At 39.7% G+C, this 27,843-nt stretch overlaps 1 protein-coding gene across 5 annotated transcripts in view; it reads left to right on the top strand.

Moving 5' to 3' along the window:
- The window catches only part of MAPKAP1 (MAPK associated protein 1), a 97,796-nt gene that overhangs the window by 30,317 nt on the left and 39,636 nt on the right, over positions 1 to 27,843 (top strand). For all 5 annotated transcript variants that reach the window (XM_061352614.1, XM_061352610.1, XM_061352613.1 and 2 more), the window contains exons 5-7: positions 11,669 to 11,841; positions 16,890 to 17,066; positions 24,199 to 24,308. In XM_061352614.1, the coding sequence (XP_061208598.1) occupies positions 11,669 to 11,841; positions 16,890 to 17,066; positions 24,199 to 24,308 (460 nt within the window). The remainder of the gene's footprint in view (positions 1 to 11,668; positions 11,842 to 16,889; positions 17,067 to 24,198; positions 24,309 to 27,843) is intronic.

Genomic DNA, 27,843 nt, shown 5'->3' with positions numbered 1-27,843 from the left:
ATAAAATGCTTTTCTCTTCAAAGGTTCTCTTCACTTTAGCTGTTTGTAAACTGGCATGCTCCTCTCTAACGAGGGTGTGAGTGTTGGAGAAATGTTGAAGCTTATGAAATGTATGAATAAAATAGTGTGGTGTGCTGTAGTTAGGATGCATCTCAAACACTTAAATTCTCCCCCTAGCATGTTAAAAAGTAATCTTATGCTTTAAGTATTGAAAGCAGCGTTGTAAGACACTAAAATTATTGTGTAATTCTAACAGGGCTACATCCCTTCAATCTTGTCTCTGTGTCAATCCAACACGACATCCCTTGTGCTTCCATTCGGTTTTAAAGTCCTCACCAGCAAAAGACAGTTTGAAATACCTTTATAATGTCATTTGGCAGTGCCTGTTTACTGTAAGCCCTGATGGCATTATGGAATTGTTAAACCAGAACTGGGTTTTGGTTGCATTGCCTGGTAGTTTCTGTGATTCTGTGATTGAGAAGTACAGTTCTTCTGTGGAGAAATCATAATTTTGCTGGAATATTTTCATTTCAACAAATGTCATGAGGTGAAGGCCACTGCGAGCACAATGGGGAGCTCATTAAATGGTTCTGATTTTTGCCTGCAGTCAATAGAGGACCCAAGTGTTTGACAGGATTTCTGCGGCAACATCCAAACTCCTTTTCTTAGCAGCAAATCTTAGTTGAAAAACAAGTGAAAAGGAAGGAAAACAGCCTGTGTGTATGAAACATACAGGGAAATTTTAATGAATAGCCAGTTTGGTAATGGATTTAAATAAGAAAACAGGTTTTAGGCCATAGTCCTTTAAAGCAAGCTTAATTAGAACTAAAGAACTTTAAAGTAGTTTTTATAATGCACTTGTTAATCTTCTGGCTGAATCATATTGCATTTTATTCTGTCTAATTGATTTTTTAGCAATTTACTAATGTCATTATCTTTCCCTTAATTACAGATCAAACCAAATGAAAAACGTATTCACAAGTTAAGGTTTTAACAGCCAAAGAAATATGGATATGGTTTATTAGCAAATGTTTTCAATGCCTGCTATTTGCAGGAGGAATGGATATGTACATTTAACAGACATGTTTATTGCCAGAAGTATCTGATGGAGATAAGGTTTTGGGGGAGCTTGTTAGTTTATCAGAGGCCAGCCTGTTAGAATATGCCTTTACTCTGACCTTTGTACTTGAAAAATGATTTTAAGACATTGACACTAATTACAGATTAAAGACTCTCTTATGGGTCTGTTCAAGCACCATAATATCGCTAATCGAAGAATTCTGGGTTTGTAGTTAAACGTCAACTATAAATGGAGTGGTAATTGTTTTATTCTTGTTTCCATTATAAATTTGGATTTTATTAAATGATTATATATTTAAGATTTTATTCAATACTATCCACTCAGAATTTGTAAAGGCAGTGTAATGGTTTGGGGCTTCCCATGCAAGATTCCTTTGCCTATCTGAAAAAATAAGGAAAAAATTCTCACTAGCTTCTTAATGCTAGGAAGGCTTTCATTTAAAATGAGGAAAATTAATTTACTAACAAAAAAGTTTCTCAGCTCTCTGTGGAGGTTGTATTTATTATACCTTAGGCTGAAATGGGCCCAAGTCGTGGGGAAAAATGTGTTGAGAACACTTTATGTTAGCAAGCGCTGTGAAGCCGTCTCACTGCTTTGTGCATTTCAGAATGGGGAGGGATTGAGTTTTTTTTGGTAGTGTCATCTGCAGAACTGGTTTTAATCCTGCATCAGTGAAACTTGCTTGAACTCACCCTTCAGAGCATTTTCATCTGCAGTATTTTAAGGCAAAAGCCTCTGAAGGCTTTTTACACTTTGAAGATACCACCTAATGACACGTGGCCATTGAAGTTGTGTACAGGCGATGTGTGTTTTTGTGGTAATCCAGAATACTGATGTAGGTTCCCTACACACAGAATGCATTTAGTTATTCTTTTAAATTATCAGTTTAAATGGCTTTTGGCTTAAGATGACCTCAAGCAAGAGCCCAGCCTTACATGAGCTGTGGTCATGCCTGATGTTGTACACCAACTGTCTTTGAAGGGACACTTTCAAAGAGGCATACTGTATTAGTACTGAATGAAAGTGGTTATGAGGAGGAAATAAGGATGTTTTCTATATCCAGATAAAAGTAAAGAAATTGTATGGAAATAGGGTATAATTATTTGAGAGATTTTAGCCATACTGGAATTACTAGGTCAGTCTTCTGAAAAATATCAGAGAATATTAACTCTGTGGAAAGACATGAATCCAGGTTTTTTTCTCAGCTTAAAGTCAATGAGTAATTTGTATTGTTTCAGAAAGTATATTATGCACTCTTTAAACTGTATTTTTTAAAGTAATTTTGTGGGCACAATCATAGGAAAAACAATACTTAATTAGAAAATTAGAACTTTTAAATTATTTAAATTAGAAAAGTAGAATTTCAGTGTACATTTGTATGTAATGTAAATACTGTTTTCCAAAAGAAGCTGTATAAAATACTCACAGCCAGTTAATTTTTTTGCAGCCATACTGCTATTGAAAACAAAGAGGCAAGTAGTTGGCCACAGACTTAGGTTGCCAGTGCACTCAATTAGACCTGTAAATCCAAGCTCTGAACTTGTGTTGCAGGTTTGAGGAATTTTTTATTCATTTACTTATTTTTTAATAGTTGGGAAAGGGTAAAGGGCTGGAGAGGAGCTCAGGAGTGGGCTTGCAGCGTTGCGTGCGGTTTGGCATTCGATCCCGGTATTGCAGGGTTGCCTGGCTACTTAAGCTCTGAAGAGAAATCGCCAGACTGAAGGGGATGGCTGAGACAGCCCTTCCTGAAGAGGTTAGTGTTTTTCTCAGAATTGGGTGCTGTTCTTTTTGAAAGAAGAGCAAACAGTTTCATTGAAGAGCGCACTAAAGTGTTTATTCTTTTGTTAATCACTTTTTGCAGTAAAAAATACACTTTGAGCATATTGCTGGAAGCGCAGTTGTTTAAATTCAGTTTGATAAAATGAATATACCTCTCTGACAAGTAACATAACCAAGTGAGATTCTTGGTATAATTCACCCCTAATATTATTTATCATGGATTGTTTTCTAAGGGCTTCTGTTCTTATTCCCATGACTTTTTGCTCATAATGAGGTAGGAGGGAGTAACATGCAGTCAGCATCGCGCATCATTGTGAGCTGCTCTGCAGTGGGACTCTTTCTGAGTACAAGGGAATGCCAGTTTAAGGGGCAAGTTTGGTGACTGATGCTGACAAAGGGATTACGTGGTAGAGGCAATAAAACCCCGTCTTCATGAGCAGCCTGAGTGCTACATCATTTTCTGTCTCTCTGATTGTTTTTAAATTGAAGGGGGGAAAAAGCTGTTGTGATAGTGGCACTAAACACTGCAGAACATATTTCCTTATAAAAACCTTCCTGGGTAGGAAATTCCAGTTAATAATAATTCGGAGAAAAACCTGTAGTAAAACTTGAACATATTAACCGTTAAGAATTTAATTTGAGCTCTGGGGGAAGGGGTGTATCTAGATAGGCACAGTAAAAACGAGATTTCAGGCAGGTTTTACAGATGATTTTAAGAATAATTGAGTCATTTTAATAATAAGTCTTGCTCGGCTTCTTTGAATGGACCGCATGTGATTAGTTGTAGCTTCAACTTTGAAATGTTTTGACAGAAAATGCATCATTTAGCTGCTAAATTTTTTTGTAGCCTCTGCCTTTAATATTTGTTCGTTTTTGGCAACATCCAACTTCGCTGCTCCAGGTCACATTCCAGATACGGCTCTGTTTTCTTTGTTACCTCGATTGTTTCCTTCAGGATGAGGGAGAATAATTGCACAGAACATCTTTTCCAAGCAGCTGGAGTCAAATTCCAGCTGACTGCAGCACCTGTGACGACGGTACCTCTGCCTGGGGCTGCGCGGTGCCGTGCCAGCCCAGGCTGGTGCTGAGGATGCACACCGGCATGCGCGGGCTCCTCGTCGCCACGCTACTGCCCTTCTGTGAGCTTCAGATGGCAATAATGCCAGTGAATGCAAAGTGTCTGGTTTAGACTAATTAGAGGGATGATTTGTGAAATGCTGGCTATTTCTTTAATTAATCACCAGCACAAAGCTATAAAAGCCATATTTTAAAAATCCCTGTTAGTTTGCCATGTGGTTAATAGATTGTGGCACATTAAAAAGTGACACGGTGATGTATTAAAAATGTTCCACCTAAGGTTGGCTAATGTCCTCGAGGAACTTAAGCTGTCTGCTTTATGCAACAGAAGCATAGGATTAGAGGCTTGATCTGTTTAAGGATCGAATATTTCTGAAAACATTTATCTCTTGTATAGCATCTGTTCATTAAAATATATTGTGGCATGTTTCTTAACGTCCAAATAATGTTTATGGTGTAGTTTTAATTATAAGTTTTTGTTGTATTTTCTTACTACAAAGAATAACTCTATTCGTTAGTATTAAATTGCAATGTTTATTAGTAAGTAAAATATAAATAATTCTTCTAAAGTAGGCCATTCCTTCTCTTCGCTACGTGGAAACTAAGGGTAGTTTTGTGTAATGAATGCCTCTTTGTTGTAGCTATAGCAATTGTTATTTTGATAAATCTGAATGTGTTTTTGCTCTTCAGCAGAACTGAATAGATTAGGGTTTAACATCCCCGGGTAGCTCAGTGCCACCACAGGCGAGGTGAAGTCCAGCCCTCTGGAGGAGGGCAGCTCCAGGTCCAGCAGTGGTGTGGCGAATGTGACGTAGGGCCTGTGAGATGTGTGATGGGATCAAAGGTGGACTTGGTCCGTTTGTCCTCAAACTGATGCCCTTGTGAATGTGAGGGAGGCCTGGGCTGCAAAGGGGATGGACTCGGGGCTTCTCCTTCTGTTCCAGATAAGATTTATCCAAAATCATAAAAGTGGGTCTGGAGCTAGGTGATCTTTAAGGTCTCTTTCAACCCAAACCATTGTATGATTCTATTAAAGTAATAACAAGAAATCATATTCATAACACTCAAAGTAAAAGAGGTTTTAATTTTAAGTGAGTTGTATAAATGACTGCATGTTAATGTGATTGAAATATGCTGATACAAGAATTATATGTCTTATTCTTTGCTCAGGACTTACGTAGTTGTATTAATTGTGGGAGTGAATGCCAAGAGAGAGCAGGCAGTAATTTGGGATCCTTGATTCTGTGGTTATATATGTAAATCATAGTTTTGAGGTGCATATAAAAACTTGTTCAGGTGGAAGCATGGAAGGAAACTGTCCAGCTCTGGAGGTTATGTTTCTCAGCTGTGTGTTGTATAATTAACTGGTACATTAGGAGGGGGGCTAGAATAAAACATGAGTATGTTAATGCAGCCTGGAGCTGATGTTGTAGTGATCATTGCAATGCAGATAACGCATTTCTCATAACTGCTGCTGCCTACTGGAGCCTTTGAAACATCTGGACCTTTAATTGAAAAATAGTGTGGTGCTGTACAAAGCAGACATGCTAAGTGAAGTCAACAATTTAGAATAAAAAATAATAGTGTGTTATTTACCTTGTAGTTAAATATTCATACTTTGTTATGCTTTGTATAACAGGAAATTACTGGGTTAAATTTTTATGAATAGTGACAGTGTGAATAAGATAAATTAAGCATTTAACTATGTTAATGGAATTTTACATGGGGATCTGCTAATTCTGCAGCACAGGCCAGGATGATACAAAGGAGAATCCACTTCTTGGAGGGGAGCAACTTTGAAGCCTCATTGTAAAACCATGTGGACTAGCAGGCATGTGAATGTGGCTGCTGATGGGGGTGAGCCCATTGTCCCTGTGGCCTCATTGATGGTATTTCCCATAAATAACTTTAAGAATGACAAAAATAATCACAGGGCTGTAGTAATTAAAAATACCAACTGTGACTTAATCACCTGGTGAAATAAGCGTCATTCCAGTTTTGCCATGGTAGGGTATAGTATGGTGCACTGGAGAATAAAAGGGGCAGAACTACCATACATTTTCCTACCAACACTAAGACTTAGTGTTATGCCTCTGAATATTAATATAACATGCAACTGAACAGGCTTTTTCTCCAGATCTGATACAATGCTGTGCAAATAAACTGAACAGACTATGTTATAAATATTTAACCATCATACTATGTTAGATGCTGTTCTACTCACCACACCAAAACCTACCAGTTGCAGCTCCGTGTTTCACTGCTGGCAGTGTGGAGCTGGGATGCTGAGGCTGATAAACGTGTTCATCATCCTGCTTTGCTGCCAGTGCGTTCGTTCTGAGCCATATGCCAGCAGTGTCATTATATTGTGCTACAGTATGGGGGCTTCTGCCACATGCTTATTGAGAGCTTTTCAGATACTTGATCATCTTAAGCTCAATCCAAAAAAATAGTTGGGTTCGGGGGGGGTTTTTTACATGACCTTTCTTTTCCTGCTCAGCCCCTCAAAAGCTGTTGCATGAATGTGACTCTTTTATTCCCACTTATTTTGGATGAAGAAATAATTGCTCTAATTTTTTAAGCCAAGAGTTTAGAAAATGATGCTTTTCGATGGTTGTCTTAAAACAGTCCTTTGTATTGCCATAAACATCTGTGCTCTACCATGTTGGAAGTTTTGTGTTGTTAGTGCTCATCTATTTTCTATGTGTTGTTCAAATACATCTGTGAGTAAGTTATGTTTAGGAGGCGACTGCTGGGTCACATGGTATATTAAATACCCTGTCACCTAAAGCAAAAAACAGTTCCCTGAGTTTAAAAGTGAGAAGACATTTTACACTTGAAGAGAGAAGCATAAGCATTTGTTTCCATTTTGTGTAATGTTTAGCGTTGTTTGCGGTGAGGTGAGTCAATGACTTGAATTAATTATAATTACTGAAGAGACGTATACTGATTGAGCAAATAAAGTAGTAAGCTCATTCGTGCCAAGGCCATCTAATTAAATGCTAACTTTGGATAAGCTGGATGTGCATGAAAGATTAATTTTAAGAGGTTTTTATGGCTCCCACTAAATAATGATTCAGTAAAATCTTTGCATTATATCATTAGAACATCTAATCTTAAAGTGATATAACATTTAGTCACAGGACTCTATTGTACAAGAAGATGCAGTAAATTATTATTGTTTGAGATTAATCACTTTTCGCTAAGAAATGTTTATGGGCTTTGTTTTAATTTTCTACCCTGGTGTGCAGTGAAGCAAATCAGAAGTGAGCAGGATACAGCACAGGCATTTTTCTCAATGACTGTATCATTACCTCCTCATTGTGCAGGTACTTCAGGGGTAAGTTGTGCCCCACAATAACCTATTTGAGGTGTACATCATCCGGTTTTGGAGAGAGGTACATACTTTCTCATGGACTTTGATTAAAAAGTTGGGTTTAAATCTTAGGAAGACTTCCTGTGTTGAAAGAATTGATAGAGTTTACATATGTATTTTTCTTTTTGAATTTAACAAACTGTGTTTATTTTTAAAGCCTATTAATTTTGTTACAGAACATTATTTAATGATACAGATATTTCTAAAATTATATATGTATATAGAAAAAATCCATAGAAATTCATCATTTGAGTTGTCTGTCATGTCCCTCACTCTTTTGTCTGAAAGTACCAGCAACATATGTAAGAACTGCTGATGCTGCTTACGTTCTTGTAATTAGCCTGACTACTGTTGTTATAGATCACCAAATATTACATTGTTTTGTGTCTGTTCTTAGTTTAGAGAACATGAAAAGCAATGGTCCATAGGAGCAATAGACTTTGATACCAAGTTATTCTTCAGAAGAAATTTATTTATTAGTGGGAATAACTTTCCTAAGTGTAGCCACTGCTTATTACCAAAGTGCATAAATATACATTGATCTGCTTAAATTATAAAAACCAGAAAGTACAAAGTGTGTGAATTCAGCAGATTGCACTTTTCAGCAATGTCAAATAATGGCCCTAATTCTGAGCAGTTCTTGAACAGCAGCAGCAAAGAATAGCAGTAATGTGCCAACCACCGAGAATTCTGACAACACTGATGGAGAAAACAGAAATACAGAGAAATTAAGCGAGTTGTTTATGTGCACACCACATTAGCAATAATTTGGGAAACAGTATCCCTGGGTTTTTGCCTCTTCAAGCCTGTGTGTGCTGCACAGCGCCGTGTCTCCTCCAATGAATTGCAGATAATGAAACATCATCTTTGCTTTGAGTGAGATGGAAACGCTGTAGAAATACCAAACAGGAATTTTCATCAGATCAAACTGTAGGAGAGCACTGGATAGCCTTAAGAGAATCCATTAATAAAAATACTCAGGTAATTTTCTATGATTTATCATATGTTTTCTGTGTATCCAGTGACTCCTCACTTCCTTAAAGGACTGGTGGAATATCCCATTTCTTAACAATAAAAGCTTAATGGAATCAGATTTGTGATTTCCTAGAAAATTAACGAGATATTTTGTCAATTTTATTCCAGACTTCATTTGTCAGAATATGCAGTGTCCAGTGACAAGCTAAAAGAATTTTTTGACAAATTAACTATGCCACAGGTGACAGATCAGGAAAATGTTAATTTAACAGCCCCTTTATGCTTCCCAGATTTATTGGAGGCTATTAAGGAAACTCCAAATGGTAAGGCCCCTGGCCCTGAATAGATTTTCCATTGAATTTTATACAGGATCTATTAATAAAGTTTGATGCTGCCTTTTTGAATATAGGTAATTGTACTTCATCTTCTGGGTCTCCTCAGCATTTGCAGTCGGAATACAGTTTTTAGTTGAGAGAAAAAGGTAATTATGCTTCCAGTAGTGTCTGTAATCTGGTTCTGAATGATTCCCCCTAAAGAAGGGACTACAAGCACCATATAAAACCCACAAGTTATTACTAGTTAAATCCAGTGTGGCTAGGTCTTTGACTCTTGGCCACCGAGACTAATAATTGGATCCCTTTTATTCAGTCCCACCACCTACAAATCCGTACCTAATAAGCCTTGCACAGATAAGTAATTGAGCTCTGTGGGACTTCCTACACAATTAATATTTTGCAGGACCAAGCTAAGGGTATGGATTCATTCCATCCTGGAGACAGGTACCTGATGGTTTGGATTTCTAATGCTGGTTCAGAACAAATATCATCAATTTGCAATAAACATAGCCGGGCTTTCTCCAGGCCCCTTTGACTCTGTGATTGATCAGTCTAAGCCTTGACCCACATGTTTATAGCCCATACTAGTGTTTCCTACCTAACATGACAATGAATGTTCTCATTACCGATAGAAAGTCTAATTGGTTTCCAAATCTCAGGTTCCATCCATACCTTATGGCAGTCAGTTTCACAGCCCTTTTAATTAATACAAATATTTCACTCAGGTTTTTAAACATCTTGACTATAATAGCCATGCTTTTGAGCCATTTCCTAGAACTGCTACTGTTGGTATTACTCCCCTTGCTCAAAGAGCAGTTGGAATCCTCATCCATGCACACATTGCCCCTGGTTTAAGCCACCCGTCATCTTGGTGTTCATATGAGTTTGGATATCAGTAATGGAGGGAGTTTGGACAAGCAAGTTGGAAAAAATAGACTGAAGGAGGTAGAGGAGATTGAGATGGGAAGAACAAAGAAAAGTTTATTTCAAAAGCACCAAACACAAAGCATCAGCACTGTGTAGGGCATAGACGAGAGAGGAGCGGTGTAACAGCTAGATTGAGGCAAGTCACCATCTTATTTGTGGCAGCCATAAGATCAGGGTCCCCAGAACGTGTTTATTTTATTAATACATGTGTTTATTGATCATGAGCTTATAAAACAGTCTGTACTTGTAGTAGTGGCTAATGGAGTAATCTGGTCTTTTTGGTTATTAGTTACAGGTCTTGGCTCGCTTGTCCTTTCGCTGCTTTGATGCTGTGTGTGTCAGTTGTAACCTTGGCATCCACTCTCACATCTGGTTGTCAATTTTTCTTGGAGTTTCCCATTACCACGACTAAGCATTACTTACGATTCTGCCATCCTTGGATTTAAATGTGTAACTAACTTGGCATGCCGAGGAGCTGCATTAATTTCCTTGATAACTGCCATTTATCCATGCGAATGCAAATGTAGTTGAAACCACAGGTCTCTCTTCATGCTGGTACCTCAGTCATGCCCATACTGTAAGGGATGCTCACAGCCTTGTGTGTCTTTGTACATTGCCTTGGTTAATGCTTGCACCTGGGCAAGGGCAGGGGTACACTTTGAGACTGGTGATTCATTACCTGATACCAGCTTAATTATCCTTAAAATAAATCCTGGAAGTAGGAAAGGAAGAGCAGAGGGAAAGAAACAAACTTAAACCACCATACTGTTTTAGCAGTTGTAGTTCTGCTGTGTTAATGATTTCATTAGCAAGGGGAGGTCAAGGTGGTATCTCGGAGGGCCCCAGGCACACTAGCTCACACTTAAGCTTTATCCAGACAAGGTGGAGTGACCTGTATTCTGGTACAAATCTAACATTTCCTTTTAAGTGAGTAAAACCAATTGATTCTTGCCTCCTCTTCCCATATTCTTAAGGTATCTGCACTATAAAAATGCTTTCTGAGAAAAAACAAACTTGTTATATTTGGATGGATTTTAATAATACTTTTAGCTATGCCAGTATGAATAACTTTAATCTTTAAATTTCTATTATTTCTCTAATTTATAATCACACTGAAGGATCAAATGATTTTTAACAATATATTGAAATTAGCACATGGCATTTAACTCCCTGTTTTATACTCTCATTATAGATTTATAGTATTGAATCCTTTTATTCTGTTACTTAGAATTCTGGGTGATTAATTCAAGTAATACTTTCTTCTCTCAAGGCCCATCTATGTATAGAGATAGATAGAGATATATAGTTAACATCAGGGGTGCTTTACAGAGGGGGTCAGGATGTACAGTCTTTTGTCTGTTTAAAAGATTACTGCTTTAAAATGCAGTCCTGTCTGCGGTAGATTAACCGTTTTCTTCTTGGAATGCAAACTTTACACATCTTTATGTTGCTGAGTTTTATGGTTTATTTAATTGTTGATCTCCACAGTGCCAAATAGATTTTTTTCAATACAGTAAATTCCAATAAAAGCCAATATCAGTTAATCCTCCTTAGTTGTTTTCAGATAGTTCAGGATAGTTTAATGGCTCAGTTGTATGTGTGATTTTGTTCTTCTCTTGGCAAACCAAGCTCCAGCCTAAGGTTTGTTTTTAGGTGTTGTCTTAGCCTCCACAGATGACCGACATTGGTTTTTGCCATAGGTCTCTGTTCAGGTTGTGTTCCCTGGTTTGATATCCTTGGATGAGCAGCCTGTGGTGTCTCTCTGGCTGTGGCCTGCACTGTGAGTGTAGATAGTTACTGGCCAGTGTTAAACACTGATGGAAAAGCCATTTTTGAAGTTTTTTGGATCCTGCAGGAACATGGGTTCTTGCAGTGAAGTTCCAACTCTATGGAAATCTGTGAAATCACTGCCAAATATTTCATATCCTTTTTACAGAATGCATCAAAAAGCAATAAAATAATTGGGATTTGAACATTCAAGCTTTATCCAGTTCCGAGTTGCAGCAGAGTATTTTAATCTTCCTATTGAAAAGAATCCCGCCCTCACCGCGTTCTGTGTTAGCTCCGTCGTGCATAGTTTTTGGTAATACATTCTAATGAAATATATTTTCTCGACAGGGTCATGTTGGTACAACGGCAACCAAAAAAATTGATGTCTACCTCCCACTGCACACAAGCCAAGACAAACTACAGCCCATGACAGTTGTGACGATAGCAAATGCCAAGGTGCATGACCTGATTGGACTAATATGCTGGCAATATACAAGTGAGGGACGGGAACCAAAACTGAAGTAATGTTCTTTCTTTACTACCTCTTGATCTCTGATTTTCTCCTCTGCAGCCTTTTTGCATAATGAAATAGATTTCCATGTCAATGTTTTCACAGATAAATCCTGGAGAAGCCACCTACACATTCATCAGTATTTCCTTTTGAGCAGCGAACATGCATCTATATCCATTTCTCTTTCAATTAAACTACTGGGTGCTGTATAATGATAAGCATATGAAACCATGGATCTGTAAATGAATCATAATTTCAAAATGCTCTGTGTAAAAATAGTATAAATCTTATATCTTTTGGTGTCATGGACACATTTTTCATTTTATGTCCCATCTATTTTTTGGTAGCATTCTTAATGGCAAAGATGTCAAAATCCGGAACCCATCTGTAACTCTCTCTCTTGTTTGTTCTGAGAGAAGGTACCCAGATTCTGAGTGGTTTATCTGCATGGTATCAGCTCCTCCTCCAGATTCATAGAGGAGTCACTGTACTGGGTGATTATGTATCTTGGAAATACTGTCAGTGTTCTCCCGAAACCATGGAGGAGGGGATTTTAGCCATAGTGAGTCTGCCTGAAAGCAAGCCAGGATTCTGTCATAGAGCTTCAGCATTACTTACTTGCTTTCAGCTGTCATTTTGCTGACAGAATGACTTTAATTCATTATACACATGTTAAAATATTTCTGGTTTTCTAGGACTTGCCAGATATAGGGGCTAATGGTGCTTTTCTTTCTTAGGATATCCTGGAGGTATCACTAAAATACACTAATAAGAACCCTAAAACCAAAATAAATACCAGTTTTCTTCAAAAATGAAGAATAAAATTACATTCTTTAATTCAGATTTTTCAGTATCTTAGATTAGCTTTGCTTACATCTGCATTGTGAAAGAATTCTGCCCCTAAGGTTTCTGTGACTAAATAATGGATGAGATTTGCTGTGCTGGGGAACCAGTGTTGTTTAGTAAGTTGTTGCTTTATGATGGTAGTAGACATGAAGTACATAAAACAGGTACTTCAGAGCCGCTCATCTGAGCAACTTCAGTTTTAAAACAGTTCTGTAAAACAGGTTTTGCTGGGTCATAGAACATAAAATAAGAACTTAAAATAGTTTCTTACAGCAGTGTTAGGAACAGATATTAGTGGGTGACTTTCGTGGTGCAAAGGGTTAGGGTTAGGGTTTGTTTGGGTTTTTTTCTATATGAGCCAATTTTCACTTTATTGTTCCTGTTAAAGTTATTAGATTAACTTTATTTTTCCCTTTTGGCACTGAATTTAAGTTTGCTCTTTCAGCAATTTTCGGAGGTGGTTGAGGGCTTGGTAATCTCTCCTGTTGTAGCCCAGTTGTACAGGAGGAGAGGAGCTGAGAGGTGGCTTGTGCTACCCTTCTCGAGGATTAGTTGGTTTCTGTCTAGTAGATACAACCCAGAAAAGCAGCCCCACTTGAAAACAGTTTCATAGATGTTGTTGCCTTGGATGTTGGATTTCCTTTAGCTCTTCCCAGCACACATATGAGATGTTTCAGAGGTTAAACACTTCACTTGGATTTGTCATTTTTTATTACACTGGGTAAGAAATATAAAATCATTTGCAGATGATGCCATTTCCTTGATTTCTGTTCATTATATCATAAGTTCAATGAAGTGTCCTTTGTGTGTGATCAGCTTATTTCGTTATGAGTACACCACCACTAACGTCACTCTTTGGACACGTGTGTATTTTACAGGAGCACAGCACACCTCAATGGAGGAGAGGTATTCCACAAAACATGGTTGCCCACAGCAAAATCCAGCAGTGGAATGGGATGAATTTCACTGCCTGCCTTGAAAGATAAAATGTTATGATGTGTCAAAGAGTGCTCCTGACCAAGGAGGCTGTTTCCTGTAATCAAATCTCAGGACAGAAATAATAATATAAATAATGGAGGCATAATGTTCCTGCAAACAACCTAACAGCAGCAATTGAGAGTCTGAGTACAAATGCTCAGAGGAAGGGGCAGAGCCTCAAGATTCCAAGCTCATTTTGTTGTCTAGTTCCTAACTATTTCTTGTGTCTCCATCATCCATTTTTAGCATTGCTGACTGCCAGTCCTGTAGCAAGGATTGACTTAACTGTAAACTGACTCTCATCATTTCCAAATAAGGACAGCTTGTGCAGGTTACACATCCTGCTTTTGCCATTTGCTCCTGGTTTAGGCAGTTCAGAGTATAAAAAGACAAAATGGGGATCATTGTGACACTGCACTAGAATACACAGGGTGCTTTGAATCTGATATACAGCGTATGCAGAATGACACATACACCTATTAGTAACACAGTTTGAGAATGATGAGGAGGTTGTAGACTTTGTAATTAAGAGGAACAACCCCTTTGTCTTTAGGAAAAGAATATATTACTGCCTAATTCTTTTCTCTAAAAGGTAGATGTAAGAGTATGAAGAGAGTGAGTACTAACTGACAGCTTTGAGAACATTTTGTATTCAGTTAGGTTGCTTCTTAAATTGTAATTGTATTATATTTGTCTCTATTCAGTGTCTTGATATGAGGAACCACTGACAGTGTTAGCAACCATGTTCCTGTCCTCTCACACCTGAACTTTGGTCATGACCCAGTGGACCATTCTCTTGCCAGCCCCTGACAGATGTGCTGTAATGATTCCACCTGCAAAAAATAACTGAAATCTCTTTCTAGGAATAAATAAACAGTGAGATGCCAAATTCAAATCAACTTCCTATTCCTAGAAGTTAAGAATGCTTTTACACCTGTCAGTTGCTGAATGCTTTTACATCTGTCCAAGCAAACTCGGGTTCTCAAGTCTTTGAACCTTGTAATTTGAAGTCTAACGTTCAGGACTTTGATCTCATCCTGATGGAGGTTCAGAATGCTGAGCAGTTTTATCCACTGGGCTTGGTTTTTCAACAGATTGTGACTTAATCTGTGTTAATGTTCAGGAACCCACCCCAGGTTTGAGTACATTGGTAACACCTTTAATTTAATGGATATTGAATATTTTCAGTGTAATTGGTGGAAGATAAGTTGTCACCACTACCTTTTTTTGGCATTTGGATTGCTTTGAGACTCACTGAATGTGTTCTGTTGCCTGCATGTCTATATGTTCTTCCAGCCTTAATGAGAATTATGCAAATGCATCAAGTACCAAATGAAAATGTTAACTTTATTTATACAGTGCTCACCAGGCTGCACATAAGAGAAGTCTGTCAGATGAGTAAGTTAGAAAGTCAGTGGTGTAAGGCAGACCATCCTGGCTTCTTGCAAGGGTATGTAGGGACAGGATGAGGGGGAATGCCTTTAAACTGAAAGAGGGAGATTTAGATGAGCTCTTAGGCAGAAGTCCTTCCCTGTGAAGGTGCTGAGGCACTGACACAGGGTGCCCAGAGAAGCTGTGGCTGCCCCATCCCTGGCAGCGCTCAAGGCCAGGCTGGGCCTGCTCCAGTGGAAGGTGTCCCTGCCTGTGGCAGGAACTGGATGAGCTTTAAGGTCCCTTCCAACCCAAACCATCCTGGGATTACATTTGTAGAAATCTAAATAGAATAAGAGAAGGACCCGAAAATGATGCCAGGCATTTCTCATTACATAAACAGGATCAACCCGTATCTATATTACTCACAGCCTCTTTTTTGAGCTTGCTCCTAAAAAGACTGGCAACACTGCAAACCACGCAGCTTCCTGGCTGCAGGCTTTCCCTGGAGCTGGCTGAATTCTCCTTCCAGCACTACCTTTCACCAGCTTCCCTGGAAGTTCCTTAGCACTCTTGAAGAAGTTAATTAATTCTACAGCAATGTTCGAGTTATTCATAACAGTCCAGAGACTCACAGAAATTTCTTTAGTAATATTGCAGAATGTTCCAAATTCAGAGACAAACATTGCTGGATTAACTTTTTGATGGCAAATCTACAGCTCATATTAATAGTAATGCATCATTAGTACTCATTTTATATAATAAATGTCTTAGTCATAACACAGTGCATCTCGATCACCTGGACTAAGCACTTTCCATAAAGCACAGTTGCAACCAAAGGTTTGTGAATTAATTGAGAAAATTGCAAATCAGGTAGTCAGTGAAATAATTCATTGTCACATCCAATCAATAAGCTTTGTAAATCAACTCATTTAATTCAAAAAATGATCTATATAGATCAAGCGACCAATTAAACAATTAGCATACACTTTGCAATTAATTAATTTAAGCATCAATCATGCAATTAAAACTCCAAATATAAACGGCAGAGTTTATAGAAACACACTGCCACGTGATCATTCAGGCTATACTTCATGGTTGTGGGAAATGACTGAATGCTGGCAGATTTACGATAAGAAAGAATACTTATTTTCAGGTCAATAACTTAAATAGTAACACTTGAAATAGATGTTAATGTTAAGAAAATATGATTAATACCTGTTTGGAAGGTGTTGATGGTTATTTCCTGATGGGTTTTCATCTGTGGAAAGAAAGAGGATTAGGACTTTATTTCCTATTTTCTTCACAGTGTATCTGTTCCAAACTCTCTTGTTTAGTTCTTATTATCAGTCTATACTAATTTTTAAGTGACTGGACTTCTTAGATGTTGAGCAGAGGTGGCTTTTGTACTAATCAACTTCTTCACAGTTACTTGATCTATGAAAAAACAGACACTGCTTGGTTGCCTTTAATTCTACAATGTAATGGGCATATAAGTAAATAAATTATCACAAATGGGGAACTATTACTTCCAGCTTTATGAAGTCATGGAACTTTTATAGACTTCAGTATATTTTAATCACTGTCAGTATTTCAGTTGCAATTCAGTTAATTATCAAGTAAGGCTCAGTGCTTTACACTGAGGTTTGGGAGGAGGGTTCTATTACCACATGGTTATGATAGCAAGATATGTTTGGGACATGTTTATGTACATGCCATCGATGGCTTTTCAGGGTATTGCTCCTGTAGCAGGCATCCCAGCTGATTTGTTACCTGCAGCCTTTAGTGACTGGTATGGATGGGCTGAACTGAATTCGGTTTCTAGCATCCTTCCTGAATAAACTTCACTTGTCTTTGTTTCAGCGACAATGTCAATGCCTACTGCCTCCATATTGCCGAGGATGACGGCGAGGTTGACACAGATTTTCCACCCTTGGATTCCAATGAGCCCATTCACAAGTTTGGCTTCAGCACTCTGGCACTGGTTGAAAAGTACTCTTCCCCTGGCCTGGCAGCCAAACAGTCGCTCTTTGTGCGCATGTGAGTATGGATGCGATCGCTCTCCATCACTGAGCAACAGCAGTGGGTCATTTTCTTCTTTGCTTTTCTTCATGTGAATTTAACACAGTTCAGGGGTACGTGTATTTGTGGCTCCCTGCAGGCAGTATCCTGGTCTGCGTTCTGTCCTGAGGCAGGTAGAAAAGTAACTGCTGGTGGCAGCAACGGGGGTGAGCCTTCATATCTAAAACTGCAGAGAAGCAGCCCTTCTGTGTATTATTACTGAAGAACATTGAACTGTTGCACTCCTGCTAGTGAATACTTGGAATTCACACAAAGTCTCAACACATAATCTTCATTTTGCTACAGCCATGCTGCTTATGAAATGAAGCAATCCTGCCAGTCGTATCACAAGGTCCACTTTTGGTTTGTGCAGGTTCCAGTCACGCAGTTGAGCCGGGGAATGGGCTTTTTTGCCTGTGGAATTGCAGAATATTTAGTTCCTTCCACCTGACAGAAGAATGCTGGGTGTTTAATCTGAAGGAGGGAGCATCTCTTTCACATGCATGCATTTCTGTAGAGTCAGTGGATTTGATTTGGCTATGGGTTTGATTTTTTTAATTCTGTGATCCTGTGATTGTTTTATCTTCAAGATAATGCATTTTCAGTATCCCGAGAAAAACACCAGCAGGTAGATAGAAAATCCTGTTCTAATTCCATGCAATCAAAAAGAATAACAAGTGTTCACTGCAGGTAGACCATTTAAGAATCCTGCTCATTAGAAGATTCTCATTTGTTGATGGTATCTCGTCTACAAAAGGTCCCCTTTCTTTCTCAACTGCCTCGTACCTACATACCCATTGCCTGTACACAGCGCATAAATAGGGATTGGTATTTAACTGTAGCGAACACGTGTGGTCTCAGGTTTTGGACATAGCTTGGAGGAGGTGATATCAGTGTTCCCATGTGGAGCCTAGACTCCTCAGCAGGATACAATTGGTGCTTGTATCAGGATTAAGGTCCAGCTGCAAATCCTGCAGATGAAATATGAAATCTTTTGCTTTAGCATAATCTCTGCTCATGTGAGGACCTTTCTTCTAACTTGGCAGGTCCTGACAATTAGTAGTAGGAGAACTGCATGATAAGAAGCAGTGCTTTTCTGATAGGTGTTGGTTTTTTCTTTGTGTCCATATGTTAATTTGAAATTTCTTGTACTTCCTGTGCATATAGTTATTTGTAAAGATTTAGATTTACATTAGAATTTTTAATGAGTCCCCTAGATTAGAAGAATACTTGATCATCACTTGATCAAGGGACTGTTACTACTGTGAGTTTCAATGTGTGTGCTGTCCATTTTTGTAGGGATTCATTGTAAATTCTACATCTTCTTCCCTTTTTGCATCTCTTTTTTTACCTCCTCATGCCGAAGTATTTCAGCTGCTGCTGTGTCAGGCTTGTGACTTGTAATGTTTATTAATAGTGAATCACTGTTGAAAAAGGTTGATGCTTCTGAGAAGCTTCGTGGTGAAACATGGTGTTTGATTTCAGATCTCACCGTCCTGCATACTGGATATATTTCCCAATGTTGTGCAGTTACCGAGCTGACAGTTATGGAACCCCGCCAGGGACCCCGTTTCAGCAGGACATGTTTGAGCAGAAACAGTTTGCAGAACTTTATACACTTAAACTCCTGCCAAGGCAAACTCTTAGCCACTTGAGTTGGTTATAAATACCCAGTGGTGGTGGTTAGAAGTAGCCCACAGTGTATTTTATATTCTGAGCTGAATGTGAATGTCTTTGTGGCTATATAGAGTAGTAAATAATTGAGTTTGATTAGGGAGAGGGACCTCATTATCCCCCCACCTGTGCCCAGCTGGTAGGGGAGGGTCGAAATGAAGCCATTAGCTGTCTCTCTTACTGGCATCTCAAAGAGCTCAAATACATCTGTGTCTTATTTTCTTTTCTGGCACAATCAGTCGAGCAAGCTAAGCAGGCATGACCGAATTTGGCAAGTTCCAAGGACTCTGGCAAAGTTACACAAGGAGAAGACGGAGGGCAGTCATTCTGGCTTCTAACTGCCCATTAGTCTAGCGAGTTATGTTTTTGGAAACTGTCTGTTGTGGAAAGCAGTACTTTGTCCAATGTCAAACACGGCACTCACAAACAGCCCTCTTTGATGCCGAGAAGGATTTGTCAGGAGGAGTCAAACAAAGCACCGCATTCATGTAAATGCAGACTCCTTGAGATGATGAAGTAATACCTGAAAGACTCTGAACAAGGTAGCTTAAAATAAATGTATACTATCATTAGGGCTTTTTCCCTTGGAAATTTTATTATCGCAACTTGACGTACTCGATCTAATGGTGTTTCTAGGAGTTGTGGTTCAGCTGCCAGTTGGCACACAGATGAAATTTGGCATGCAGTTCCTCTGCTCTGTTTTTTTCTGGTTTGATATTGTGTTTATGTTGCCTTGACTGTTATATATATTTTTCAAAGCAGCACTTCTGCTGTACCTGATAGATTAAGGTGGAAAGAGTTTTAAAACACCAGGCTTTCATCATACATCTCCAAATTCAATTCAGAGCTTCAAAGCATGTTTTTTACTTAGATTACAGAAGCACTCCCCAAAAGGCCCATTATCAGTTTTCACATGGGTGTAGGTAATCTACAAAGTACATTTTAGAATAGCTATGAAATACACATTTCAGAAGGTTATGGAGGTACCAAAGTTCAGAAGGTAGGAAAGACCCCAAGGAAGGAGTTGGAGCAGGAATAGGGCTTCTAGATGTCTAATGATAGCTTCCAGCAATGTCAAAACACAGCCAGTTAAAGCACATAAAGTTATCCAAGGCTAACCTGAGATGCACTAAAGCAAGATCATTTAGATTCGGGATAAAAACTTTGGCTGGCATAGTTACTGTGGTTAATATCACTGTGCACTTTATCTCTAGAAATTACCCAGCATAAGTACATTGCATCAACTGGGATTTTTAGTTTTAACTTTGACTTTGTGCTGATCAAGTGGAAATCATTATTAGTCATCCGCAGGCACTTTCAACCATGCCAGGCATCTTTTGCAGCAACTTTTAAGGGCTATAAATTCCATTTCAGTGTTAAAAAAACCCCAGTTAAAAACTAAGAAAACTGCTCCAGATTGGAAAGGGAGCTTTTGGAAAAGTTTGTTTCCCAGTTCAGAACAGAAGCCCTTTGTCCTTTCAGCATTAGGCTTTTATTTTGTCATACAAATAAGAGCCCATGGAGAGGACACTGCTGTTTCCATGCCACCTATGAGCACTTTCCCCCCACAGGGCAGCACCCACGTGTCAGCCCACTGAAGCTCTTGCCTCTTGTGTTGTTTGCTTTTTCCTCTTCTGAACCTTGCCACCCTGGCTCCAGCGCTGAGGCTGTAAAAGAAGATGGAAAGCCAAGTTACCGCAGAATGATCACTATCATTAACATTCACGGGTGGTTCACTTATCATTCCTGACTGCACAGACATGGCAGCCGTTATGAAACGTCCACAGGTGTAGCACGATGATACATATTACATTGTGCCACAATGGATTTATGTATTCTGTAACAAAAGAAAAGTGTAATGAAAAAATACAGAAGGTAATCCTTTATTCCTCCACTGCACAATTTATCAGTAATGCCTGTGGATGATAAGTGCCAGGGATTTCCTTTGCTTGATTTAACCTTGTCACCCAGGTATGTTTTTGCGAAATGACAGAAAATACAACCTAAGGAATTTCTTTGGCTTCCAATCTGTAAGCAGCAGTTTTAATTGACTGAATGGCCTCTGCTTGTCTGTCCCGTTTCCTAGGGTGTTAACTTACTATAAAGGTATCACACATTAGCAGGGTAAGCTAAAACATGCCATTCATAATTGTAATAAAGGAGTGGAATGGAAACATGCCATTCATAATCGTAATGAAGGAATGCTGGGATGAGGTTGAGTGGGGACAGTTCATGCCCATTATCGATGCAGAGTGTAGCTGGGAGGCTGCCTAGGTGAGGTGGGGATGTATTGCTTCCACAAGAGCCTCACTGTGCTGCTTCTACGTGAAGGCTGGTCACGGTAGATTGATGAGGTTTGAGGTGATCCAGTGTGGAGGGTGGCTCCAAGACTCCCTGTTTGTTTGATAGGAGATGGTGTGGGGCTTCTCCTCCGCGGCAGCACAGGAAACAGGCTCTGACACCTTGGCCTGACCCCAGGATGACGGCAGAATCCCTTTGGTCTGGGCTTAAATCCACCCTTGGCTCAGATTTGTGAGTTTACTGAGTGCTAAAATGTCGTTATTGAGGTTCTGTGGTGTATTAGCTAAAACCAGAGCTGCATGCCTGGTGAGCCAGAGCAAAGGGAGGGAGAATCGTGTGTCTGAACTGAAACGGGCATTTCAGATCCTCTGGCTCTGCTCCAGAGCAAATATCCAAAAGTTTACGAATGCGGGGTGCGCTTTACATTTCAGCGCTCTTGCCAAGGTCTTGCTTACTGGCTAGCACACTAAATATAGTAAAACACAGAGGTTTTTCCTATTTTGCTTTGATCAGTAAAGTAAACTTTTAAAGATTGCTCTGGGATGAGATCCAGCTTCTGAGGCAAAGAATGGCCGAGGCTCAGGCATGAGTTAGTAATAGAGTGTCAGGAAAATCAGTCTGACAGTTCTCAGGCCAGCTGCTCAGTAGACAGAATCAACCAAGTTGGGATGGCCTGCAACATGAACGGGATCAACAGCAGCATGTGCTCTTTAGCAGCTGAAGTGTCAGGAATCAAAAGACAATCTTCCATTTCTGGGAGGTTCCAGATACACATTGGTATCTGGAGCTGGGTCAGCCACGGTTGGTCACCATCGGGCACGAAGTGGGGCTGGTCATGGTGTCAGCTGCAGGCCCTGTATTTTATTGCCCTGTATTTTGGTTGCAGTTCTCTGGAAACCTTTCTGTATTGCAGAGCAGTTTACAGATTACCTGAAGGTACCAGATGTCTTTTGAACCAGTTGTTCTGGTGGTTGGGTCAGTGTATAAGGCTTTTCTTGTAGCGCTTCATTGACAAATGTCATGTTACTTAAAGCACAAAGGTAGTTTCTTTTTGTGACTATAGTCTGGTTGTTTAAGAGGTTTTTCACTTAAAAATGTCCTCAGCAGGTCAATTTGAGCTACTGCTGTAGTGATTTGCGGGAGTGAGGTGGATGCCCAGGCAACTGCAGGGTAGCAGAAGGACATTGTACGGTGCTCATGCACGTTATCTGGCTCCAAGGCAGCTTAAGGGAAGGTTTGCTTATCACTGAAGAGTTGAGGAAGGTCTCTGCTCACTATATGGCATTAGTCAAACCCCCTGAGACGCTGGGCTGTTCTGAGGATGATAATCTCACCACTGCAGGCATCGATGGTACTCCCTCATGTGGAGCAGTGGGCTCAGTTCTGCTCGTTCTCTATGAAACACATGGCAGAAATAGAAAGGGAAAAAGTAGATGCATGACAAGGTTGGAATATTTGGTTTGAAGACGAGTAAGATAGAGTTATAAATATTAAATGGTCTACAGAACATAAATTTGGGGCTTTTGGGCAGTTTTATTTTGCCAGGAACAAAGGGAATTGAGAATGAAATTCAGATGAGTCTTGCTCACAACTGATGGGAAGGAACGCACTGTTTTATGCTAGTAGCCTGTGGGACTGTCTGCTGTGGGGTGTGAGGAGCCTGGAGGTGAGCTGCCCAAGGAACTGGGGATGCTCTGAAAACAGACCCATCTGACACAGTAATCACAGCATGGCAGGCTTTATTTGTAATGCATAAATGACCACCCTGTGGATTTCTTGACCATCTCTTCTGCCTGTTCCAGCCACTGGGCAGATGATGTTGAGTTGGAAATCTTAGTGGGGTAGATAAGGTAGCTCTGCCCTGGGAGCAGGGTAAAATGGGGCAGTGTGTGCCTGTGGTTCTTCTGTCCATGAGAATGGCACAAGTGAACTGCATGACAGCAAGGTGGTGGCCAGCATGTGCCCAGCCAGGGAGCTCACTTTCCACCATGTATGCCCTGCAGCCAGGGGCCAGGAGAAGTGTTAATGTATGGTGAGGGCTTGGGGATGTCATTTACTCATCTAGGCCGTGTCACAGCATGGGCTGGGGATGCCACAGCTGAACTCCAACTTGTATTCCCAGTGTTTGTGTCTTAAAGTGACATGTAATATGCTCCTGTTTTTAATGATGTTATTGTGTTGCTTGGATTGCTTTTGACTGCCAGTTGCTTTTAAAAAATATTCCAGCTGTGATATTCATACAGATCTGTACTCCCTGATTAAAATTCCTCGTTGCCAGATACAAAGCTCCTCCTCCTGTCTAAATAGCTTTGCAAACCAGTTTTTTTCCATGCAGTGCAAATCTCTCCCTGTGGGTGCCTAGCAGCTCTCAAACTGCCGTGCTGTCTGCAGTGACATCTACTGACATGAGCAGAGATTGACTGCAAGGTCTAAGGGGCAAAATTCACTGACGTATTAATCCAGTGTCTCTTCTGTTATATTGTCACCTGCTCTGCTCCCCCAGTGATGCCATTTTTGGTGTTTGCCTGATGGTATCATCCATAGCCATTCCCATGCCATTGGCCATGTTTCCCCAATGTATGGACTCTCCTGCAGGCAACGGCCAGGATTTTGTTCTGTGATGTACACAAAAAACAAGCCAAAGAAAGCATATTACTCAGTTTGCAATAATGCTGTACATTAATAGTGCTGCAGAGCTGCTGTTACTTCTCTGAGTGTTGTTTTTCCACTTCTTAATGATTTGTCACGTCTGCCATTGGGACTTGTATGACAATGACATTGCAAACTGTTTCTCTTGTATGCACTGAGGAATGCCTAACAGGTACTTAATAATGAGGAGCTGAGGAGCTCTGCAGGTGCATTTGCTCATTTTTCTTTTTTAATGATGAGCACAAAATGATCAAAAATAAAGATAAATTATGAAAATCCTTACACACCTTGAATCTCAGTCCATTTCCTCCACTTCTGCCTCTGCCTTTCTAAGGGACTTTGCTTGGTTTCTCCTTTTAATTCACTTCTATCGCACAACTTTGTGAATTGTTGTGCCTAACAAATCCTTTGTTGAAACTAATGAAAATTGCAGTGAGCTGCCTGATGATGATGATTTTGTAAAAATGCATGTGCATCTGTCTTGCAGAAATGCTGCTCATGGATTCTCACTTATTCAGGTGGACAGTATGAAGGTCACCATGAAGGATATCTTACAAAAGGCCTTAAAGAGAAGGAAGGGATCACAGAGAGGCTCAGGTGGGTTATTTATCCTGTTTTCTAGAGGGTAGGGTGTTTTTCCATGAGCATATTTTATGTATCTTTCTAATGGCTGTGAAAGATGCTCAGGTGTTTTCAGCGGGTATTGTGATTTTCAGCACCTCTCTGAAGCAGTTCTGTGCCCATGTTTCTGTTCTAGATGCTGGCAAAATGCAGACAGTGGAGGAGCTGCATAATGTTTGCTGCAGAGCAGTATATCCATTACTGCAAATATTTATTTATGATAACAAAGCCATTTGCATTCAAGTCCAGCTAGCGGCAGTTTGAGATGATGGGTGGAAGTACAGTAAGACCAGTCTGTGATGGAATTTGTGTATGCTTTTAATTTATGTAAGCAAATGATGCTTAGTATGATTTTAAATAATTTAAAGGATTCCTCGTTACTTGTAGAGAAAGAGAAAAATTTACTTTCTGTGATGTTGTCAAAATTATTATAGATAAGACTTTCCAGTGTTTTAAAAAAGAAAATTTACTGTGCTTGCATTTGTATTTTAGAGCAATGCTTTTCCAGGGTGTAAATGTGCATTCACATATATGTTAGTGTATATATATTTCAAAAGTATAAGGCTGAGATATCTTTCCAGCAACAAAAAATAATTACTGTGAGAAATTGCATCGAGTCTTGTCACGCAACAAAGGAACTTTAATATAAACCTATCTATATACTGGGGAAAGATAAGGATCTTGTCTTTGTAAATGAATGAAACCTCCTTATATACCCTTAGTTTTAACTATGGGAAAAGAAAATAAACCCTGTTCTCCTTAGAAGAAGTAGCTTGGCGCAGTTTTTAAACGAGTATATAATCTGTCATGGATTTAATTAGCTATCTTCAGATGAGAGCTGAAGTTTTAATAAAAGTTAGAAGAGATAACACAGTGAAGGACACGGATGAGCTGTCTCAAGGCCATATTCCAAGGGAACGATAAGAGCTGTAAAAAATGGCAGAGGAGAGCAATTGAATGAAGCAATGAAAATCTGATTCTCGTAAAGAAAAAAAAGAGGAAGGGAAAGAAAGGGGGGGTGGAGAAGAGAGCTGCTGGTCGGGTGTTGTGGATGAGACCCGCCAGCGTCTGCAGCAATTTGGCCACTGGCCAGGAGTCATTGTTCACCCTCGGCTGTGGCGGCTCGGTCCAGATGTGCCAACTGCACGTTTCGGCTTTTGCCAGCTGACTGCGCCGTTTGATAACCAGCTCTCTGGATGCCCATCACTGGCCGCAGAGATAGAATTAAATGATGATGATCTTCCCACAAGTTGGGAGAGGAAACAATGCATATAAATCTTGATTTCATCTCAGCGTGAGAAGTCTTTATCCATCATCACTCATAATGAACAAGTCGTTAGCTGCGATGAATGGTGTTCTGGTTTTTTCAAACACCTCTTTTGTTCACTTTTTTGGGTGACTTTTATTTATTTCCTGGGGTCAGATTTCCCTTCCCTGAAGGGAGGTGGCTAAAGGCTTCTCTTAGCTCAGTCTTTAAACTACTTTCCTCCTTTGTGTAACAGATGTTTTACTCTTTGTCCATTTGACATTTGTTTTTGCTTTTATTTTGTTACTTCTGCTCAGTAGTTTAGAAATGGAATGGACCTGTCATTTACTGCTTCAGCTAATACTTAATTTGTTTCTACTGTTTTGGCACTCCTGCTCAGAAGCCTTTGTAGTAACAGGGTATATAAGCATGTATATATCATTTGGGGCTTTTTTAATTAAATCAGAAATCATTTGAGGTTGGAACAAGATGATCTTTAAGGTCCCTTCCAAACCACTCTATGATTCTGTGATACAGATTTACCTTTATAAATTATCCATGTGACATCTCACCTCTTTGAGATCTGACTGTTGTCCCTGCTGTGGATATAACCACAGAGAAGTCACAGCTAAGAACATACTGGTTGCTTGTAGGTCTATTTGCTCTTGTACTCTTAACTGGATTCCTTGAAATAGTCGGTGTTGCTTGCAGATTTCAGTTTAAGCTTGTGTACAGCTGCACCCAGAATTAGGACCTGCAATTGTAAGCTTCATGAGTTGGAGTCACTGCAAGAGTGAAAGGTTTCTGCTTGAATTCCCATATTACCACATTTCTTAAGTGAAATGTTTTATTATTGTTGTAGTTTAAATGTTGGCGAGGGCTCGGAATGCTTTGTTGTCATGTAAGACTGTCACATGGGTGAAAGGACTTCTCAGTTTAGGTATTTATGTATTAAATTGGTAAATCACAAATTGAACTTTTTCATCCAAAACAGCCCTTATTCACAATTACTTCCCTTATGCAGACTGTGATTCATCAGATTCTAGACTTTGGGGGGGGATGGAGGGTCTTGTCTATCATCTTTAAAACAGCAGAAATCACAGCTGTCTGCACAGAGGGATCCTCTTGCTTGTGCTTCCCTCTGGATCTGAATCCAGCCTTTCCCAGCCCCCTTCTGCTGCTGTCAACAGGGTGGATGGAAATGCTGCCTGGGCTAAAGGATGGTTAAAACTCAGGTTAAAATACAGTGGGCATGGACAGGCTGGGACAGGAGTGGAGAAAGATTGGGGCATTGGTTTTCATCTACCACCAGATTCCTCATATGTGGCTGGATATGCCTCCTACTTTCACTGGGAGATGCACAGATAAATGGAATTTGAGATCAGACTATTAGCACAGTACAGTACTGCGCTGTTGGAGTTCAAGTCATTATTAAGCAGTGGATTAGGATGTCAAAGTTCTGAATAAAAGATAAGACATAATTTAGGAAAAGGGTTTCTTCTCATTCAGCAAAGCGTCCTTTCAAGTTGATTGTTCTGGTTTTTAAAAAGAACTAACCAAAAATAGAGCTAACATGTTTATTTAGAGCTTTCTTAGTAGTTTAATAAAACAGAAATGCCTACAAACCTTCCTGCACATTTTCAGTGTGCCTCCAGACCAGTCTTCACAGGGCAAATGAATTCATTACATTTACAGCTTATGCTGTTTTCAGGTACTTGTATAAGAAATTGCTTTGTGACCGATTTTCACCACTGACTTACATGACAGTTTTCAAATTGATCCCATGTTTGTAGGGAAATGCAAACCTTGGTTGGCTGTTTTGGGTGAGGAAGACATTGAAGAACTTCAGTTGTGTAGTCAGGAAGGGTATGTTCCAGCGTGACTACAGCTCAAATACTAGGCTAGCTTTGTCTAATTACTTTATCCAGGCAGCAGTCTGCAGTTCACAAGGTGGTTTTCCATCAAGCACTTGAGTTGCAGGTCCCTAAAAATCCATCCTCCTCAGTCACCTCTGTGAGTTGATGACCATGTCAGCCTTTCCATTTTTGACTTCTGTTTAAAAATGCATGAAATTAAAGGAAATGATGTTCAGAGACTTCATAGCAGCCTTCCAGTATCTGAAGGGGGCCTATAGGGATGCTGGGCATGGACTCTTCATTAGGGACTGTAGTGACAGGACAAGGGGTGATGGGTTCAAACTTAAACAAGGGAAGTTTAGATTGGATATAAGGAAGAAGTTCTTTACTGCAAGGGTGGTGAGGCCCT

Source organism: Neopsephotus bourkii, unplaced genomic scaffold, assembly GCF_033783945.1.
Source record: "Neopsephotus bourkii isolate Nb327-2 ecotype Australia unplaced genomic scaffold, CSIRO-AGI_Nbou_v1 NB_659, whole genome shotgun sequence".
Lineage (NCBI taxonomy): Eukaryota > Metazoa > Chordata > Aves > Psittaciformes > Psittacidae > Neopsephotus > Neopsephotus bourkii.
This window is presented reverse-complemented; position numbering and strand designations above follow the sequence as displayed.